Source organism: Symsagittifera roscoffensis, chromosome 1 (genome assembly GCF_963678635.1).
Source record: "Symsagittifera roscoffensis chromosome 1, txSymRosc1.1, whole genome shotgun sequence".
NCBI classification, from domain to species: Eukaryota; Metazoa; Xenacoelomorpha; order Acoela; family Convolutidae; genus Symsagittifera; species Symsagittifera roscoffensis.
The window spans coordinates 67721673-67743541 of record NC_087062.1 but is presented as its reverse complement, the minus strand read 5'-3'; the positions used below and the strand labels follow the sequence as shown (position 1 = coordinate 67743541).

General features: G+C 35.9%; 2 protein-coding genes across 2 annotated transcripts in view; both read right to left on the bottom strand.

The window, feature by feature from the left end:
- Positions 1–5484, bottom strand: part of LOC134848084 (dynein axonemal heavy chain 10-like) — a 62826-nt gene extending 57342 nt beyond the window's left edge. Inside the window, exons 1-7 of the mRNA XM_063865428.1 lie at positions 5171–5484; positions 4037–4184; positions 3110–3477; positions 2785–2916; positions 2247–2351; positions 812–1921; positions 76–324 (exon numbers count right to left, since the gene is read on the bottom strand). Coding sequence (XP_063721498.1) covers positions 76–324; positions 812–1921; positions 2247–2351; positions 2785–2916; positions 3110–3477; positions 4037–4184; positions 5171–5248 — 2190 coding nt within the window. The 5' untranslated portion in view covers positions 5249–5484. The remainder of the gene's footprint in view (positions 1–75; positions 325–811; positions 1922–2246; positions 2352–2784; positions 2917–3109; positions 3478–4036; positions 4185–5170) is intronic.
- A 499-nt stretch (positions 5485–5983) lies between these two features.
- On the bottom strand, positions 5984–14811 carry LOC134856941 (uncharacterized). The gene is made up of 5 exons (XM_063873228.1): positions 14281–14811; positions 9981–10043; positions 9796–9900; positions 8447–8684; positions 5984–6809 (listed from the first exon to the last, which is right to left on the bottom strand). Exons 1-5 carry the CDS (start codon positions 14519–14521, stop codon positions 6218–6220), a joined length of 1239 nt encoding a protein of 412 aa, XP_063729298.1. The 5' UTR covers positions 14522–14811; the 3' UTR covers positions 5984–6217.
- Positions 14812–21869: the final 7058 nt, after the last annotated feature.

Below are 21869 nucleotides of genomic sequence, written 5' to 3'. Positions count from 1 at the left end.
ATTGAGCCCAAATTTTACCACCACCCTTCGAACATTTAATGAACAAAATTAAACTGCAAGCTAAAGCAGAATGACCTCTTTCATGTATGCGATGAGAATGTCGTTGAACTTCTGCATAAGCTGGTCATTTATGACTTTCCTGGACTTGATATGTTTAAAATTGAGCAACATGTCGAATGCTCCTTCAGCCGAACGCAGCTTGGCAAATGAGTCATCGATGAACTGTTTAGCTTCAGTTTCGATCTGTTTCACCTCTCCTCTGAATTTCTCCATCACTTGCGCCCACTGAGGTCTCGTCTGGGGGTTGAACACGTCGAAAGATATCTAGAAACAAGTAATAACAATTCTTCTTTGTGCATAAAACAAAGTTTTTTTCGTTTTGGTCTTGTTTTCTAAATTACTAAACATTTATAAATAAGTTAATCATGACCCAAAAGGCCAATTTTTTGGTACAAAACTTGTGATAAATTGTCCCCAAATAACGTTTTTGGCTATTTTTGTCCAAAACCTTCCATAAAATTTGTGTTGCCCTAAAAGTTTTTTACGGTACAAAAAAATCCTCGTGATTTGTTTATTTAGTCTTTGATATCTTGGCAAATCACTAACGACAAACTAACGCCCACCCCTTCAAAAAAATTCAGTGTCCGCTCCATTATATATTACATGAAACAAATCAGCAGAAAAACGTTTAGTGAAAACTTCTATAGTGAATTGAATCGATTCAACGCAAATATATTGACAGATTTGCTGCTAACACTCCTGCATGGCAGTAAAATTTTGAATTATAATTCACATTAAAAAATTGTCCGACCTCTTGCATAGGCTTCACAAGACCGCGAACCCGAACAAGAACATCATCAATCTTCTTCGAGTCACCAGTGACAGCAGTCAACTCGGGTCCGAAGAAGTTGTAGAATTCCTGCAGCACCTGAGCTACTTCCGAGAGATCCTTACAGATTTCGGCCATGTAGTTCGTCTTCCCAAACAATTCATTCTTCGGAAACTCCCAGCGAGCATCGCGTCCCGACTGCTCAATTCGGCTCCTGACCTCCAGATACGAAGCATTCCAAAGTTCAAGGGTTTTGATGGCCTCGCTTGCCATCTCTTGGACTTCAGGAGGTTTTCGGTCGAAGATCTCGTTAATAACTATCACAACAGCTACTCGGTTTGCAAGTTCCCAAGCAATGCGCTTCATCAAAGGAACCATTCTGTCATCCTTATTGTAGTGCCTAGAAATGATCCAGACCATCCTGAGAGCGTTCATCATTGAAGGAATTGTATCCAAAACGACTGCGAAATTGCTGCCTTGTGACAAATTCTTGAAATGTCGCTCTAACGTTGACAAGAAGCGAACGTTGTCTTTAGCTTCTGTATGCTCAGCCGTTAAATCCTGTTTAACAGTTTCAAATTCTTGTGAAACTGGACTCTCGGCGTTTTTCAACAACAGTAGAAAAACTCCAACGTCTGGAAGCTTCACTTGTTCGATCAAAGCGCTCAAGCTGGCATTCTTCTCGCGCCAAAAATCAATTTCAGCCAAAGGTCCGTCGCCTACAGGTTGCTTGGCTTTCAAGGCGTCCAATGCGCTGCTTATCTGCAGTTGCCAATCCTTCACAACTTCTTCAATCTGTTTCACTACTTGTTTGTTCATGACTTTTTCGTTTATGTTGTCGGCGTTGACATTCAGCTGTGGGATTTCTAATCTGACTTCCCCTTCAAGTTGGTGCATAGTTCGGGTAATAGACTTTCGAAATTTTGACAAGTGCATAGCGAAGTCGTCTCGAAGCAGTACTCGGTTCCTGGCCTCTAGGAGTCGGGCTTGCTTCGTCTCTTCGTCCATATCCTCCTCGTCTTCCCCTTCGGCCGACTGAGGTGGCATCTCGCCTGTTCGTTGTGCATAGTGCTGCATCAGGGGCTCGTAGATCTGCAAAAAAGTGTACTATTAATGAAAATTGTTCATCAACAAGTTTTTCAAGCACCTTGAGGACTTTTCATTTTTTAACTGTTCAGTAAATAACTCAAAAAAAAATAGATTTATAGATCGGTTTTAAAGAAAATTAATAGCAAAACTTGGCACAATTGTACAAAAATAGTAAAAATTGAAGTTGAATTCCAGAATTGGTAATTGCCGGTTATTATTGAACAACAGTACATTGAAGTATCTTTTAAATGCATGATCACGTGATGTACACCAGGCTGCTCGTCTTAAAATTCTTAAGAACAATTAAAAAAATTTCGGCTAATCATACCATCTGGAGCATGTCATTCAGTGTGTCCAATGAGGGTCCATGCATGGTAAAGTACTCAAAGTGCCCGGCCATATGTCTGTGCACATCTCTCTTCTCATTGCTCACCTAACAAACAATCACCAGTCAATTGAGACAATCAATTCCTTCACGCTGAATCCCTGATTGGATATGGAGTATAAAACAGCTACCAGATTAACCAGCAAAAATATGTCACTGCTACAAAACAACGATGTCATACTTATGAAACAGTCACAAAAACACGCAAACTTCTACTGAAAATATGCGTATATTTCAGCTGAAACAAATCAAATTATACTCCTCTAGCTTCAGGTCTACCATAGCTTGATCAACTTTGGTTTCTATAGTGTTACCAAGCAAAAAACGAGTAGTAAAAATAGCTTCACTGAACCAACAGAAAATGCAGTCTAGATTGTGGAGAATTAGAAATCAACTATCATCAGACAGGCTTAACAGCATCTGATAGATCTTCTAAGCGATTTGCACAAACAAAAATTACTACTGACATTACATTACTCACCGGAAGTTCTATCATGCCCTTGCCATTGCGAGTGAACACAATGCACTTGCGTTCAGCTATGTCCTCTGGAAATTCAGTCCCTTCTGCGCACATATACAGAGTAGTATACTCTACTTTGCGAGTCCGTGTTTCCTGAAAAAAAAAAACTGAATATTTTGCTCCAAGAAATTTTCAGAAAAAATTGAAATTCACGGAGCTTGAAATTACCCTTCGCAATCAAAATTTTTAAATTTCTTTTGTAACTGTAATTTCCTGACGATTCAACAAGATGGAAAAGACAAAAAGAATTCTTTAGACAGTTTTTAAGGTGCAACTAAGCACTAACCATTATGGTCTTCTTTTTCTTTGTCTCCCCGTCCACGCCATCCTCGCCATTCTCACCACCCTCTTCGCCACCTTCTCGGGGAGAACCACTGCCTCCCTCTTCACCTTCTCCTTGAACTTTAACCTGTACCTTCTGCTTCCCAACATCCCCGCCATCAATGCTCTTCTTTGCCTTTTCGGCTGCTCCCTTTTTGCTCTTGCCCTTTTTCTTCTTGCCCCCTCCGGCGCCATCGTCCTCCTCGTCGGCTTCGTCCTCTTTCGGCTCTGTGCCCCCTGCGGGAGGTTGACCTGAAGTGTTGTTGGCACCATCTGTTCCATCCGCATTTCCTTCTTCGTTATTTTCAGCATCTGTTTCGCCGCCTTCGACTTCTGAAAACTAACATATTGACCCACGAGCAGGCAGTTTTTTCCAACTTTAATAGTTTCCTTCGACTTTTCAAATAGGTACTGAACAACTTTCTCAAACACAGGTTTGCGGGTCCATCCGATTTATTTTAGCGGCTCTTTTCCACCCCCGCATTTGAGGTTCAGTTTTGAAAAAATAACTTTCGGTTGTCATAATAATTTTTTTAAAATTGCATGGTGAACAAACTAATTATTGTGAACACATTTTTCATTCATACTTATCATCGTAAGAACACGCATTCAGCCATAATAACGCGTAAGACAACTGAACTGAAAACATTTGACATGTGGGGGGTAAGTTAAGACTGCTTAGTTTCTCGTCCCTCGTAAATTTTCAGAAAAAAAAGTTCTAAATCTGTCCATAGTCATAAGAGTAGTTCAAATCTTATCACCTGTTCACGCTGACATATATTTTCAAAAAAATTAAAAAGGCGAAGTCATTTTAAGTCTTTCGGAAATCGCAGTTCAGCTTAATTCAGAGAAGGGACTTAAAAAGTAGTGAATATTGCTAATAGTGACTTGCCTATTTCCACTTCGTACTCCTCGGTTCTCTCTCGAATTGTCTTGTAGAAGAGAATAGAGGGATTCGTCTCATCAGTGGACTCGTTCAGATACGTCTGCAGACTCCTCTCGTACATTCCGTCATCCCTCCCAATCAACTCATTGAACACCTAACCAAACATAATTATCGACGCTTTCCCATCATAATAACCCATGACTTTTCCATTTTCCCCTACCTTTCAAATTTAATTTTGAAAAGTTTCTTTAACTTGGTCATAATGCAATGAAAAATGGCATGGCTAACAAACTGGCAACTGTGAACAGATTTGTTCTTCATGTTTACATCACGCATTTAGCCGCAATAACACGTATAACAAACATAAAAATGAATACATTGCAAGATATGAGGGTATTAAGAGCCATATCTCCCAGCTAACTATAGCCCCCATATTAGAAAACACTACTGTGCTGATAGGATTTAACTTCTAGGTAACTAGCGTGAAGAAAGAGCCATTATTTTTCGGTCCTTTCTCATTACACCATTCCCCCCCCCCCCCACAAATGTAGAAAAAATATAGCCCCTAAGTAGTTGTTGGTGATCTCCCAAGCAGTACTTAATTTACTTATAAAATTTTTTCATGTTGCGAACAACTATGTTCTTTCATATTTTTCTATCTACCCGAAAACAACTAATTACGATTAGATTTTGAGCTGAGAATAGAGGCGGAGTAAATTTTATTTAAGCTACTACTGTCAAGTCGATAGGTAGGAGGGTTATACTTTTCGCGGGGCTATAAGCCCAAATGATCAATTCAGTTACTTAAAAAAAACAGGTGTTTCTTGAGAAGTTTTTTTCTGATTTCCTTAAATTAATCTATTACCAGCCCCGTGGTAAAATTGCAAAATTAAGCTGTTCAAAAATTGTTCACACGGCTTTTTGCAAGTAAGAAATGTAAAATTTTGTTCACCTGTTCACGCTGACACGTTTTGATGCTGCTTACAACAAGAAAAAGTAACTTTATTTAGACTTTCACGTATTGAATTTCAAAATAAATCAAGGGGGGGCTGGAAAAAAAGCCTCATATTTTTTCCGATAAATGTTTTCTTATTCCTAAAAAAAATTCTTTCTCTTTTTCTTTCTTCATTTTTCCCTTACCTCCAGGTCCTCTATGTTCAGTGCCAGATAGGTCCGATCCCGCAACCACTCGATGCGAGGGTCGTCCAGGTCAGACATAACGACTATCTATTCCTATTCCTCGAGGCTTGTACGATAGATGAACAGCTAGTCGTGTCGAAAAATTATTTTGAGAATTTCTAGGGACTTTTATTTTGGATTCATCGACACGATGGTAAATTTTGCAGTATCAAACGGTAAACTCTTTTGCGTGCAAGAAAAAAGCACAAAATTGTACGTGCGTTTTGCTATGAAAGCAGCACGTGTTCAAACCAATATTTTATGGTAAGATTGATATCCACCTGTTTTTATTCAACAGTACATTGAGTATAAACTGAGCACGTGCTTTTTAGTGACAAAGAAAATACTGAACTTGCTGTCTAACAACGAGCTATCATTAAACAAAGTGGACGAGGTTTTTTTTGCAGCTTTCGCTCTTTAATCATAATCTCACGCGTTACCTGATTGTTCTAGTAGTGGTGACTGAAAGCGAGAGCAGTTATATTGCGAAATAATCTTTGAGAAATGGAAACGAGAGTTTGAATTGATTTCCTAATTACGTTGGTACATTTCTATGTTTTTATCGAAGCATTAACGATTTGATCTTTGGTTTCACTTTTTGGTCAACCCGGGCAATTCTCCGCCCAAAAAAAATAACCAAACAAGCTTGATTCATATTTATTAAGCAGAGGTGCAACACCGGTTAGAAGAAAAGAGGTGTACTTCGAGATTTTCTATTCTTTTAAAATAAGTTTTGGTCCCATTTAAACACACCTTGCACTTTAATAAAAGACGAAGTGCAAAAAATTAATTGAAAGATACCAAATAGTATATTAGTCAATGAAGCTTATTTGCATGAAATCTGGTAAAATAATTAATACCAAAATGATCTAATTTAAATATCAACTGCTCGTGAAAGCATTTCTCTGATTAAATATAGCGCAAATTTGAACAGCCTTGACAAAGTAATTCTGCGTTTTAGTTTGAGTTTCGCTCTTGCTGGCATACAAAAATTTCAGAAGTTTTGTTTCAAAGTTCGTTGTATCCTGTATCTGCTTCGATTTCCCAGAAATCTGTACTATCTGTTTTGTAAATCGGAGCAGGTGCTGGTGAATCCCCGAATCGATTTTTCGCCCGACCTGTAGCAGGCGACATCCTGCCTTTTCTAGGAGCCCCCTCCTCTGCTATGTTTTCTAGACTCGATTTGCCCCCGTGCGACGAAGGCGGCTTCGATTCAACCGATTTCGATTTATTCGGAAGCAGTTTCTCTTCCTCCGCTTCGTCTTCGCCTTCCTCGGACGCCGGAGCGTTCCCGTGAGCCAGTGCGTACGAGAAGAGCACCACGTTTAAAATGACCAAAAGAATTAGCCCCAAAATGAGAAAGCTGAGAGGAAATATAATTTTTCCTTCCAAATTTTTATCACACGAAGATTTAGGAGTTTTTGGTTCCGGTTCGTCATCTCGTCTACGACGGTACTTGACATCGGTTCTGTCAGCATCGTGAGACGCAATGTCGAAGTTCTTTTGGCTGAGAGACATTGAACCAACAAATGACCCACTTTTGTGATCGAATAGGTTCACCGTCTGCGAGCTGGATGTGAAGGGCACTATGTCCTTATTGCTAAATCAAAATTACAGCAATTACATAAGTTTACACATCATAAAACATTCACATTACATAGGTTAGCTGCAATTTTCTCACAAATTTCATGGCTAAAAGAACATTTAATCGACAAATTTATATTTTGGCGAAGAAACCAAGAGAGTAGTTTCATTAATGAGGGTTCTTTTGTAAAGATTTTTATCAATATTAGAAAAACCAGCCTTTATACAGTTATTTCATGTTTTTAAAAAATCATAGCAAAATTTTTTTTAACACAGAGGCGAAGCTGAGCTTCGCACCACTTGCGATACAAAACAAAACGACAAAAATTAAAAGCTAATGCGTCTTAAACGAAAAGTGAACTTGAATGAATTGTTCTAGGCCAAAAAATCGATATCTTTTTTGCAAAGTTATAAAAATCAACTACCTAACACATAACAAGGATTCGATCTACACAAACTCCATTCCCTTCTTTCTCATAAACAGTAGATGGAGACGATAAAAAAATAATTACGGTGAAAAAGTCGAGATCCATAAGTTCCTAAATGCATTCAAAAACATTGCCTAAAATTTGTCAACCAACCATCCTGCAAAACCTACTGGGGATAATAAAAGGCCCATTCGATAATTTGCTGTAAGCTAAAATCATAACGAAAGAAAAAAATTAAAACAAATGAATGCAAAAGTTTCAAACAATTGCCACAAAAAGATTGAATTGCCACAAACAAATGGCAAAAAATTGAAAACCGAACTCTGAAAGACAATAAAAACCAAACTACATCAAAAATGAAAACGGTACAGATCTGGAGCACACCAAAATTATATAATAAGAAAGACGCCCGTAAAGGACATAAAGAAAAAACACGAAAGTTCTTTATTTACAAAATTTCAGCCAGAAAGAACCAGAGTCGTAAATATTGTGCGACAATCGCCATTTTTCTTTGCCGATAAAAGAGTAAAAAATAGCAAAAAATATGACACTTTCCGGAAATGTATGATATTTTTTCGAAATTTTTTTCACTTGCCCACTTTAAGACAAACGCTATTCCATCAACTTGAATCGATTTCAAATAACATTGCTCAACCCTAACAAAAAAAAACTGATTCAACGCACTTTTAGATTCCACGCACTTTTTAATCAGAAGCCATGATTTTTTTTACTCCATTAACAGAAAGTTTTATCGTGATACTAACCCTCTTGAAAATGAAGGAAGAGAGTACTTAAAGAATCTCCAAAAATATAGAGGAAAAAAACACCCGGCAAGTAAGCCGACAAAAATTGGGACAAAATCAGAAAAGCCAACAAAAAATGATTTTTTTTTTGAAAATTGATTCAACTTTAGACCTAGTATCGCTCCATTAGCTCTAGACCAGCTGTTAGCAATGCAGCTTGGCAAACTTGTGCTGACATGCAGCTTGACGAGATTGGATATTGAGATCTTAAAATCGGAGATCCTGTGAACAAAGTTACTTACGGGAAAAAAGTCTAGAACCCGATTGCAATACCCTTGCTTACTGCAAGGGTAAAAAGAGAAATAAGAGAAAAAGAGAAAACAAACTTATGGTACGGTTTAATACAATACTTTTCTAAGTGTGATAAATTGAATATGTTTGTTTGTTTTGATACCATACTAAGAACTAAATCAATTTCCTACCTTAAGGCCAAATAGGATGATCCCAAGAAAGTTGTGAACTCATCGCCACCTCCCAAAGTACTGGCTTTGTTCACAACAGCAACATACAGGTCATGCTTGGCTGAGATGTGGTCCAGGGACACCAGATCTAGCGCTGGCATAGGCAGTACCAGGACTACACTCGACCATATGAGTCGTCCGTCTTTGAATTCGGGATAGATTCGGTTGGAAAACATGGTCGCTCCTTTAGTCGGCAGATCTACAAATAAATAGTATTCATTTAATGAAATGATCAATTTTAGTATCAATTTTATGAATTGATGATAAACTTCGGAAAATCGTTGATAAATTGTTTTCATTTTTTTGAAGGCCAGGCAGGTTTTTGAAGGCCATCGATCTCGTATCCTGTCAACTCCGAGCCTCATTGAGTTTTAAATTATTGATTCAAACTCATACAGTTTTGCTATCGCCAAAATTAATTACTTCATTCTTTATACTAGTTTTTATGTAACCCTAGCGCAAGTTGCAGAGTTAACTGGGTGACAAACTTTATTGGTCCACTCACGTCACCAAAAGACGGAAAGAACTGTGACGTAGGCTGATATTTTTTCCGTAAAACTTAGACAACCTCAAAGAACGCTCGTACGGTGGTCACGTGTATTAACATTTTACAGCACTTTTAGCCGTGATTCTGATTCCAAATAAATTGAAAAAAATTGTCTCAGTGACGAGCAAAACGGGTCTACATGTTGTCTTGCACTACATTGCATAGAGGTATGGACAATTAGTTTACATGGCGAACTCTTTCTTAAGTAATTCCACATTAAATAAAAAACAATCGAATTATTTTTTCAACTTTTGCAATTGATTCACTTCAAAAAATGTTGCCGGAAGATTCTGTGCAACTTGTACAGCAACCGGCTATTCTTGCTTATGATGAGTGTTTGCATCTTTTTTCACAAAGTAGAACTATATAAAACGAAACTGAATCCGCAAATTATGTGACGCCACGTAAAATATGTCACAAAAAATATTCTCAGTTATGCGCATGTTTTCTGAGAAGCTTATGTTATCTAGAAAATACCTTCATTCGAACAAAACAGAGACCTAGAAACTATTTAAGAATCAATTTTCAAACTCTGACTGCCACGCCGAATTAAAGGCTACCACTAAGACTCAATGACTGCCACGACGAATTAAATCTCGAATTCCGGAAGATGACTACGTATGGCCAGTATTCAAAAGATGAAATACAGTATTTTATTTCCAGCCAGTACATTCCAGTTTGTCGCATTTTTCAGCTTGCTGTGAAGTATAAAATAAGTTTGTCTGTTTAAAGACCGCAAACCGATTCTCAAGGCAAAACTAACATTTGAAATCGATGGCGGCTCCTTTTTTCGACAGCAGCGTGCTATCGAGAACGATGATATCATGGGCCTTCTCAAACTTGTCTGACAAAATTGCTCCCATAAGACCTGAAACAAAACAACTCATCAGCCAGTATTTCGAATCAGAGACAAAAAAAACTTTAAAAAATTACCGATAGAATACTTACCTTTCTCATAATGGGAGGAAATTTTTCTATCTGCATCTACCAGAAGATATATTGCGTGAGCGTCTGAAACAAAAACGGCTTTCAATGTCAAATTTATGCGTAAAACCTTGTAATTGCAAAATTTGAATCAACATTTTAAATTGGTTCAGAGCCTTCAGTGCATCTGGCAAAGCCACCAGCTACTTTTGTTTTTTATTCCACACACCAGTTGTGCGGACAAACTTTGAACTCTGCAGTTTTTTTCATGCAAAATCACATTGAAGTAGAAAATCAAATTAAAGTATTGAGCAGACAGTTGGGAAAGAGTCAATGAACGCCAGAACAAATAAAACTTTTTTGAATTTCAAAGCACAGCATATGGCCTTTGATACAATTATTTCAATTTGAGAAAATTGGATCAATCTAAAAGTTTATTCTCCTGGAAAATCTGGAAATTAAAAACCATCTTCGATATAAGATTCCGATCACGTTTTCGTGACCTTTACAATTTTGCAGTACAGTTTACTTCCTTTTAACAAATAAAATAAACTGAACTGAAGTTTGCTTTTAACAAAGAAAATGAACTGAACAGAAACCGAAGTCGAACCACGAGAAGTCAAGTTCGAGCGTGAACAATATATAAGACTTTTTCCTGGGAAAAGAAAACAAAAAAAAACATCAAGACCTACAAAAAGAGCTCACTACATTCATTGACTCTTAAAACCACTTTAAATCGTTATTTGGACAGCAATAAAAAATTCCTAAAACTTTGAGTGTCGAGAAAACAAGATCTTGACATTTTGCTTTTCAGGCTAATTATAACAAAAGGGCAAAATTTAGATAAGAAAAAGATCAATTTAAACAAATAAATAAAGCTGAAAAAAATTTAAGGCTAATTTTTTTGAAAATAAGTTTCTGAGACAGTTTTAAACATTTGTATCTCAGCCTAGCCCAAAGAAGGACAAGTTTTTTAATAGAAAAAAATGAGAAGATTTTTTATAACATCTTGTTTTTTGAACCAGTGAAATCAACCCAATCACCTTATTTTAAAACGAGCATTATCAGCAACGGGAAAGGGCAAAATAACAACCTATAGATGGAATAAAACAAGGACGCCCGTCGAAAAAAAAAACGCCTCACGATACGAAAACAATGAAAAAACTCTAACCGAAGAAAAATTTCGAAATCGGATAACAAGTTCCTTTAGGAAGACGATTTAAACACAGAGGCGAAGCGGAGCTTCGCACCACTTGCGATACACACAAAAGAGCACGAGTCGAGAAAATCTGAAAAACTAGGCGAAACGAAAATGTAGTCTGGTTAACTCTGGATTGTTTTTGAATTTGTTTTACTGATGCGGACGAAAAAATGCGTAGTTTCAAAATCGGATTTTGTTAAAACCTTGACTGTTTCTCTACTAAAACAAGTCAGATGAGTGAAAATTTTTGAGATTTTGGAATGTTCTCAAAGATATAATTTTCTCTTACAACAAAAATAAGGCGTAGCCGCCTCTGCGCAAAAAATTCGCGCCACCGTTTCTTTCAATTGAAATTTCTATCTCAGATTTAATAGGGTAGTTTTTAAGGACATTCAAAAAGTTTTTACAAAACGGTCAAAGTTCAAAAACCTGACTTTCCGAATTCTGTAATTTTTTTTCCTGCTAAAAGCCGGTCGTGGCAGCTAATACAGGGCAGCTTCTCACTACCCGTTATCTCCATTGAACCCACAACCTTAGGTTTGGGAGGATAGTTTTCCAGAAAAGTTAACAGATTCAAAACACGGTCAAAAAATCAAAAGATTGACTTATCCGAGGGCCATAATTTTATATTTAAAAAAGTTTGCGAGTAGCCACTTATAGAGGCGATCTTTCCAAATCCCTTCAATTTATTGAATTGAAAACTCAGATATGATAGGCTGATTTTTGAGAAATCGACAAAAAACCAAAAATATCGGTCAAATATTCCCCTACTTTTTCGAAGGCGGTAGACAAAGGGGTGAAGCAAAAAGAGAGCAGGGGACTATGCAGGAGTATAATGCGAGTATTCTTTTGATACCACTTTTTTGAAAACCGGTAGAGAGGTTTTTGAGAAAAAACTAAAATTTATGCAAAAAGTCATAAAAATTTCCAAAGTGTCTCGAAAAAAAAAACCAAATCCCGTAGACTTTCATATTACCTGTTCTTATCAAACACGAATTCCAGACGAACCTGCCAAGCAAGGCATTTGAAACTCAAATTAGCAAATAAACAAAATTTAAGAAGCGGAAACAAGGCCGACACTCTTTGAGCAGACACCAGTTGAGTTGAAAAAACTGATATTATTTAAAAAAAAAACTACATGTAGTAACTCGAACCCGCCCAGTATTTAAATTTGAATTTTCAAGAAAAAGAAAACATCAGCATCATCAGTGATAGCAGCATCATAAATTATTCAAAAGATTTTGTTAAACTAGTTGTTATCCCGAAAAATGTCTATATTCCGATTTGATCATGCTTGCTAAAAAGTTAGTTAAAAAGTCAATATTTGCTAAAACAAAAAGAAACACAAACAAATTATCAGTCGTACCTATGAAAATTCAAATTTAAATTAGTTAGCGTATGACAATTAGCAAAAAAAATCTACGATATATTATATAATAGCTGGCATTTCAAAACTCAATTAAAACAAATGATTGACTTTTTTTTGAAAAATTCGAATTTGAGAGAAAAAATATATCAAACGTTGCACCCCTGTAAATTTCAAGAATGATTAACAATTTTTCATAAAACTAACCCAATTAGAAAAAATCTGACCCAAAAGCTAATTGCTTGTTCCGCTGGGTAATCTTGAAATTAGGACCACTTTCGAACCTGAAACTTATTCATATTTTTTCGAGACATTTCGGCTTTCTTAATTGGCATGAGTAATTTTCCTTCGTTTTAGTCAAAACACAAAATACCACAATTGACGTGATCAACGTTATTCGAATTTTTCTCGACTCTATTCATTGACACTTGAAAAGTAAAATAAATATACAAACCCTCAAGATTTGAAGCAACGCCACAAATTTGAAAGAAAGAATGCAATTTTGTTGTATATCAATAGAAAAGAAATTAAGACAATATATTTGGCATTCAGAAAAAACGGAAAGCAAGCCAATAAAAATTGAAATAAAAACCAAGACTTCATGAAATACATTTTTGCTATAAACTTTCAACCAAAAAACTTCATCAGTACCATAAATGAATTATGTAATTAAGTGAACCATTTAAAAGGAACCTATGTATGCACCTGCACGTGTCAGCAACTGCTCGTATTTACTACTGGCTTGCGCAAGTCAGTTAATTGAACATATAGTTTCCGATTACCAGATAATTGCTCTCGAAAGTGCAATTCAAATTGGTATGTCCAAAAGTTTATTCCAATAATTGGTAAAAAAAGATAAAAATTTAAAATTTGATGCGTTTATCTCAATTTAAGTATAACCTCAGCGCCAAAAAAGAGATTAACAGTTGACATTTCTCACAGTTAACGCAGTAATATTTGATTTGCGATAACCAAAAATTCACTCTCAAATTTCACTTTGATTTATTTTTCTAAATAGAAACGCGAAAACCTTCAGATTCTATTTAAAATTATAACCAAATGAGCCTCTTAGCTTTTTGCTTTGCAAGTTGTTAAATTTTAACCGTTTTATCAGACATTACCTCCTTTTGATTGAATCCCCTAAATTTGACTGAAACAAATTTAACTGTTTTTCGTTTTGTCCGAATAATTTAAGTCAACACTACGGTCTCGCATAACTCTTCAGCTTTATAGGAATCTCAGTATGCAACCACTTTAAATGAAAAACCTATAAATCAATTTGCAGGTAGCCTTTATCCGGAGGTTTTTGGGACAATACTGGGGAACTGAATTGTTTTCACGATCTTAAAGAAATAGCATGAAAACTACAATGATAATAAAAATAGACTTGCGAAAAAAGAAAAATAGAAGAAAGCGTCCTTTTAACATCAACTAAGACTAGTAATTTTGAAGATGTTGTAATTTACGCAAAACACGGGGAAAGATTACTGGTAGGTAGTATTTGTTAAACTCGAGCTGTTAATTTATTTCGAGCCATGCCCGTTTTGCACTTTAGTTTTGACGCAAGTGCAATATTCGATTCAAGTATCCGACCAAAATTTCACGAATTGAGGGGGGGGGGTTACAGAAAAGACCCCGAATTGTACTGTCTTATATGAGATTTATCTGTATCAAAGCATTTTAAATTATTGTTTAAAAATAATTAAAAAGACCGCAAGTTTTGATGTTGCTTCTCCACTTAGTTAAACAAAACATACCTTGAGTTAGGATGAACACGCAGACAGCGCCAACTGATGTTTCTCCAGACGACTCGCACAAATCGGGCATACTGCTTGAAAAATTGGCTCTGGTAAAAGTTCCATTACGGAAGAAAGCTCCAAATATAGCACTTGTTGTTCTTGATGGTACAGAACTATCACCAGCATCAATTTGGGGAGAGAAAAGTATAAAGCTGATAAGTGCTATAAAGGAAGAGCTAAAAACTAAGTTAGAGGTCATTTTCGATTTTAGCAGAGTGCGTATTCTTGAATTTGGGAGCTACGTTCTTTTAAAGCTCTGACATGCAGCGACCATTTTCGGGTTCATTTTTCTTCGAGTACGCAAATTTAGAAGGTCCTACGCAAACTTCTACACCGCTACCCGGGGTGCTTCAAAATGACACTAATACCATTCAAATTAAGAGCTGTGTTTACGGAATACTACACCATAGAAACGTTTCACCACTCCACTCCGTATAAACAGTTTCAGGCAAGGTGTAGTCTTAGACTGCCTAGTTCTACTAGCAAGATAGTTAAAAGGGATTTCACAAACAAATAGGTACAAACACTCCGCACTTCTTGTAGATTCCACTTTGTCAGCCAATGCTACGGATAGAATAACCAAGAATATGTTTGAAACGGGGGGCGAAAATAACTCCACTTTTAGTTACCGATAACAAGGGTTGACCTTTTGTTTGAAATACGCCAGAAACACAATCCAAAAACGCTAACGTTTTTCCCGAAACTAGAGTAACTCAGGCAGAAATTGTACCAATAGCCGACGGTACAGCGGTACAGTCACTTAAAACTCACCACTTGTACCGAATTGCCTTTTCAAAATAGTTTCAGCGACTGAACAAACATATTTGGCCGATATAAACCTAAATAACTTATCTACAGGTTGGACATTAATGGAGTTCGGCTTAAAATTTTTTATTTTTTTTTTACAGTGAAATTAAAATTGCTTGATACAATTTAGCAGGTGGATAAAATTAACGAATTTTTTCGGCTTGTTCTTTATTCGAAACTTTTGACATCAGCAAACTGTTTATAGTTAACAAAACTACAAATAATAACTGGTTTCAAAATATATAAGTGTCCATGCAGAGAAAAACCAGCATTGCATATGAATTGAAAACTAGTCGGAGGTGGTTGTTTTTAATCTAAATAGGCTGCAGCGGAAATAAAAATATCACTCATTTCCTAGATTATTACCTGTATTGACAGAATCTATAACCAGCAATCAATTATAACTGCTCCTGAAACAATTTCCGGATACTAACAGCAAGTTGATTTTTTAAATATTTACAGCAGGAACACGAATTATGATTACGAATACATGTTTACACCTATAATAAAACAAGACTGCTCGCGTATATCAGCGCAAAGCCCTGAATGTTCCGACTGCCCTTTATTATGTCTCGAATAAATTTAAGACTGCCAGTATGAAATATTAGGTTCTAAATTTTGAGTAGAATTAATAGGACCAACTAGTTTACCTTAATTTAATTCGGAAAAAAATTGAGCTAGGCATAAAAATTGGCGTATTGAAAGTATTATACGTACTAATCAAGCGGTTTTTGACCTCATCTTGGCTAGTGCAAGAACACTTACCTGGCAATCCGGAGATTCCCGGATCGAGCCCGCAGTCAAATTTCTTTGTTAATTTTTCTTTAAAAAAAACAACCAAAACATATATTTTTCGCTTTCTTCGAAGTATTAAGTGGACAGTTTACGCAAGTTTTAAGCGCATTTGGTATAGTGCGTAGCAAACCCTCTTATAAACACGTAGATTCCATGTTTGCTTCCCACTATAACTTTTTGGCTACTTCAATTACTCTAACACACTGAACAAAAACTGCTCGTCCAAGGCGAATCCCTGAATGCTCTGATTTCCCTTTTAAAATCTGAGGAACATTACACACAAAGGCAAATCAGAACTTCGCACCTAGATCTAGAAAAGCTAGATCCAACAAAACTTTCATATCTTTGTCTCAATGTTTCTTCGACGAAGCGGTCACATAGGCGACAATTTATGAGCAGACACCAGTTGAGCAAAAACAAATATTTTCATACACAGAGGCGAAACAGAGCTTCGCATCAATTGAGATACCACTAAAATAGCATTGCAAGCTAGCAGACCGGAAAGGAAAGGAAGCAACTAAATCCAAAGAAAGAGCTTTTTTTTCGAAAAAACCAGAACTAAGAAATTTCTAAATTTGTCTGGAATAATGTTCTATTTGCGGAAAACACCTCCACAAAACACATTCGACGGCGTTTAATTTAAGTTTAAAAACATGCGAGCAAAAAAATGTTGCCATAAAACAAACTAGCGTTTAAGGCACCTTCGGTGCTTCGAAACTTTACGACAGCTCATGAAAAACCGCATATATTGGAAACAACATCTGCAAACTTTTAGTGTACTCTGACTGCACCCAATTACAGGGTTGGTAATTTCGAACTTTTACATTTTTTTAGTTCCCATTTTAAAAGCGTCATCTCGAAAACTTAATGGGCCTCTGGAGAACTTTGGAGGCCAGATTTGCAACCACTAAGAGCACCCTATTATAGGGTTAGGAATCCCAAAATTTTGTGAATTTTTTTAAACCTAAGTTTCCGAAAAAAAAATTTTAGAAAAAAACGTCTTATCTCGGAAACTAAAAGGATTTGAGCATTCATATTAAGAGGCAAGTTTTGAGACGCCTGGGTGTACGCTGACAATAAGGTTGTATCTTCATCAAGTTAGTATTTTCAAATTTTTTGAATTTCTTTGTAGATAAGTTCTTCGAGAAAATTTGAAAAAGTCAAAAAACGTCACATCTCGGAATCTAAAAGCATTAGAGCAGTCGCGTTTAGCAGTCGCTTGTGGCAAGATTTGCAACTCCTTAGAGTACCCTGACAACACCGAACTATAGCGTTGGAAATTTCAAATTTTGAAAAAATAATTTATTTAAACTTTCTGAAGTTTTCAGAAAATTTTTGGAAAAATCACAAAAAAAACGTCATATCTCGAAAACTACAAAAAATTGAGCAGTCATATTTGGAGGCATGATTCGCAATTTTTGAGAATACTCGGACAGGACCCAACTACAGGGTTGGGAATTTCAGATTTTGCGAAAAAAAAATTAATATAAGTTTTCTGAAAAATCACAAAAACCGTCATATCTCAAAAACTACAAGGATTTGAACAGTCATATTTGGAGGCAAGATTTGTAACTCCTTACAGTACTCTGACAGCACCCAACTACAGGGTTGGGAACTTCAAGTTTTGTAAATTATTTTGTTATTTGAAATTTCTGAGAATTCTGGAAAAAAATCTCAAAAATCGTCTTATCTCGTTAACTAAAATGATTCGGGCACTCAAAATTGGAGGCCAAATTTGCAACCCCTAATTCGATATTGGGCTGCTTAATTTAAACTCGGTAAAATAACCACCAAAATCAAATTGGAAAATCGTAAAAAAAATTCTTAACCATTGCAATATACGATATAGCTTAAACATGCAAAAATAATACGTTGAAAAAGCTTAAACATGGCGAGATAGTGAAGCCCGCATTTAAATATATAAAAGATAGATTGAATTAAAAATTCTATTCTGAGATTTTTAAATGTTTTGTGCGATTAGTGCAAGCTATTGATTAGAAAATGAGACGATAATAACAAAATTGAAAAAAAAAACAATCAAAAACAGTCGAAAAAAAGAACCACCTGTATTCAATAAGCTTTTAATATTTACCGAGCGGCCACTAACCCGACAGCAAGTGAGCAGACGCCCATTGCACTGAAAACAAAAAAAAACACCATAAGAATCTCATAAAAAAATTGTGTATTTGCGCAAGTGAACTTTAAATCCTCGCAACACACCAGAATTTTTCTATTTAAAAAAAATTGTCAAATTTTGCCTTTGAATTGACGCAAATTAAGTAACTAAACCGATAAGACATAAACCGAAACCATATAGGACTAATAAAGCTTTTAAGCGAAAAAAGCGAAGAAAATATACATCGTCAGGGCTAAAAACAAGGAAAATATACAATTTCGAGGCTATTAAAAATACAAATTACAGGAGTGTGACAAAAATACTTTCATCTACCATAAAAAATGTTGAAAGCACCAGAAAATTACCCGATGTGGCAACTAAGCCGACAAGACAAGCACACAAACCCGACCATTCAAATTTTCCCAGAATTTTTTAAAACTTCATACATAGTGAAATAAACAAGGTTTGGCTGAGACTTGACACCCAGAACTCAAAAATCGACTGCATTGCTTCCAAATTTTTTTGAAAAACTTTTTGTTCTTGTAAATACTATAAATAATTTGAATATACAATAAAACTAAGTTAAGCTCCGTGATTTTCAAGAAAACTTTATGACACAGAGACGAAGCGGAGCTTCGCTTCACTTGCAATACAACACAAACATCATAAAAAACATAAGTAGGAAAAAAATTATATAATGAAAAAAACTAGTGGAGCCAAACTTTTCGTAAGTCCCGACAAAAAAAACCACGGGACCAGCTAAAGCTGGAGTTACGTATTTAATTTTGAATGAATTTGCTACTGATGCGGCACGAAAAAAGTCATTTCAAAAATTGGACTTTGCCTGAAACATTAGTTGTTCCTCTACTAAAATAAGTGAAAAGAGTAAGATCTTTTGAGATAACCAATTTTCACATAAAGATGACATTTTTCCTACAAAAAATTAAGGAATCCCTGCTTCTAAAGGAACAATTATCGTAACCCGTTCTTTCAATGAAATTTTTCAACTCAGATTCGATTGTGTAAATTTTAAGAAAATTCAAATAGGTTCTAAGAAGCGGTCGAACGTTCTAGGAAAACGTGTAAAGACCTTCCAAAATCCATAACCTTTTTCTTCTGCAAAAAGCAGATTATGGCCGCTTAAGCAGAGACGATTTCCAAAGCAGGGTTTCTCGATTGAACAAAACTTGAAAATTGGCCCGCTAGTTTTCGCGTAAAGTCAAAAACTTTCCAAAAAAACAGTCAAAGTTTCAAAACTTTCACTGGTTTGAAGGCCATAACTTTTTTATTAGAAACTGAGCGTAGTAAATATAAACGTAACCTTCCAACAACCTTTTGTGTCGGTTTAACTTAAGATATCAGATTTGGCAGGATAGTTAGCGAGAAAAGTCCAAAAAACGGTCAATAAATCACAAAGTTGATATTTCCGAGAAATATAGCTTGTTGTTTTAAGAAAAATAGGCATAACCGCATACTCTGAGCAGATTTACCTAACCTATTAATTCGATTGAACCCATAAACCTGGGTTAGGCAGGACAGTTCTCGAGCAAAAACAATTTACAAAACACGGTCAAAATATCAAAACTTTGACTTTTCTGAGTGTCATAATTTTTTTTGTCAAAAAAACTTAGGCGTAGTCGCGTATGCATAAAAGCTTCCCACAACCCGTTTTTTAGATTGAACCCAAAATCTCAGCTAATCATAGCTTTTTGTGTGAAGAAATGATGTGCAGAAACGGAAACGTTATTTAGAAGAGATTCATGCAACCTGTAATTTCGAGAAAATTCGTTCACAAAATCAAAATTTTTACTTTTCCGAGGGGCAAAATTTTTGGACTTGTGCGTAGTCGCATAAGCGAATGAACTTCCCGAAGCCCGTTCTGAGAATTGAATCCAAAATCTCAGGTAGGGCAGGGTAGTTTGCGAGAAAATTCATTAATTTTAAGAAAACAGTCAAAAAATCAAAAATTTGATTTTCAGATGGCGATAACTTCATGTGTAAAATTCTCTGTTAGGGTACGCTAATGCAGAAGAGCTTCAAACAAACTTTTATCTCATTGAACTCACATCATCAGATTTGAGAAGTTGGTTTTCGAGAACTAATTCGACTATTCCGGGCCATAACTTTACGTGCAAAACAATTCAGTCGTAGAAAACCTTATGCAGGGGAGCTTTTAAAAACAGTTCTATCCATTGAAACCAAAAAAAGTTTGAGAGATATAGTTTTTGAGAAAACGAAAAAAGTCAAAAATATGGGTCAAATATTCTACCATTCTTTTTCGAAGGCTGTCAACAGGGGGTCAAGTAAAAACAAGACTCTAGGGGAGTATGCAGGCAGTAAAAAGTAAGTAAAAAAAATTCAAAACGAAAAAAAATGAAATTTCAACAAACAGATTGGTAAACATACAACCAACATGATAAGTGCGGAGTGGTTTGCTAAAATTGTGTTGATCTTAAAAAATCCCAAAATTAGATCATTAGGCCGATGAAAAAATAAGCCAAAATATATTTGGCCGAGGAATATTTTAGCGAAACAAAAAAAAGCAGGAAATATGAAATCAAGATAAGTAAAATTGCAAAACCTAGGCGCAAATCAAACACTTAAAACGAGACTTAAAAATGCGCGTTTAAAAAATCAAATCCAAGATGTGACAACTAAGCCGACACATCAGACAAATAATTGGCCGAGAATTTTTTTTTGAAACAGAATATTTCGTTTGAAAAAACAGGCCCTGGTTAGACTTGAACCCACAACCTTTGGCGTCCCAAGCATATTAGTTACCTCCAGTCTAAGTTGGCCAGAAACGCTAAGAAGTTCGAATACATAATGATATAAGGTAGAGAAGAGTCCAGACGCGTCCTGTGGACAAAGTTATTTACGGGGGAATAAGTCTAGTACCTGGTTGCAATACCCTTGCTTATCGCAAGAGTAATTAACATTTTTTTTGAGAAAATTAACACAATTTAAGAAAACTAAACTGGATCAATCGGTAAAAGTTTTTAAACCGCTGAAAATTAAATCCCCTCCAGAAACTAAAGTCGTTGACGTTTTTTCTGCTCCGTTTCCGCTTTCGAAAGTAGAAAGCGTTACTTAACTAATTTATAGCAAATGATAGTGAACTGAAATCAAAAAAGGCATCTGTACCCATAAATGCATTAAAATGTATGAATGCATTTCTGTAGTTATTAAAGCATAAAGACCTTTTCCTGAAAAAAAAAACGAAAATAATCGAAAATAAATTAGTGAAAATCACTTCGTTCTGTCACACTTGAATATGGTTCAAAAAAGATAGTCATACTAAAAATTCTTCCGGATAATTACTCAAAACCGGTTTTTGTAGAGGTTTTTGAAATGAATTTTTTCTTCACACATCATTGCAAAAACCATATAGATGAATCGTTTAAGCGATATAAAAAACCGTATGGTGCAAAAGAATGGCATGCAACCCAGTGCTATCTACAACACAGCCAACAGCACAGTCAGATGTTCGTAACGGTGATAATTATCCTGACTGACTTCAGCTGAACTAACTCGTTCTGCACAAAAACCCGGTTGCTTCTTTAGGGACTATTGTCATCGATCTTAAAAAAGGTTAGTTAATTTTTAGGAAAGGGATAGTCCAGAAAAAAAAGGTTGGCTAATAGGATACAGGTAAAAAATTGGTAGCGACGCTTCGTACCGGATTAGTTGCTGGCCCGGAATTGACTTCATATACATACATGATGAGATGAGATGATCATAGGCTGCCAGGCCTCATTAAAAGAGTGAATCGACTTGCTCTCTATCCGGGATCTTCCACTGTCATCGAATCCGGTATCATATAAAAAAA

Bases quoted from the DNA above. Each gene is read 5' to 3' on its own strand.
- LOC134856941 (XM_063873228.1), bottom strand. From the start codon at position 14,521: ATGACCTCTAACTTAGTTTTTAGCTCTTCCTTTATAGCACTTATCAGC. The intron at 10,044-14,280 runs GTATGTTTTGTT...TTTTTGTTTCAG, and splicing joins CGTGTTCATCCTAACTCAAG to ACGCTCACGCAATATATCTT. The intron at 8,685-9,795 runs GTTAGTTTTGCC...ATTTATTTGTAG, and splicing joins AGCCGCCATCGATTTCAAAT to ATCTGCCGACTAAAGGAGCG.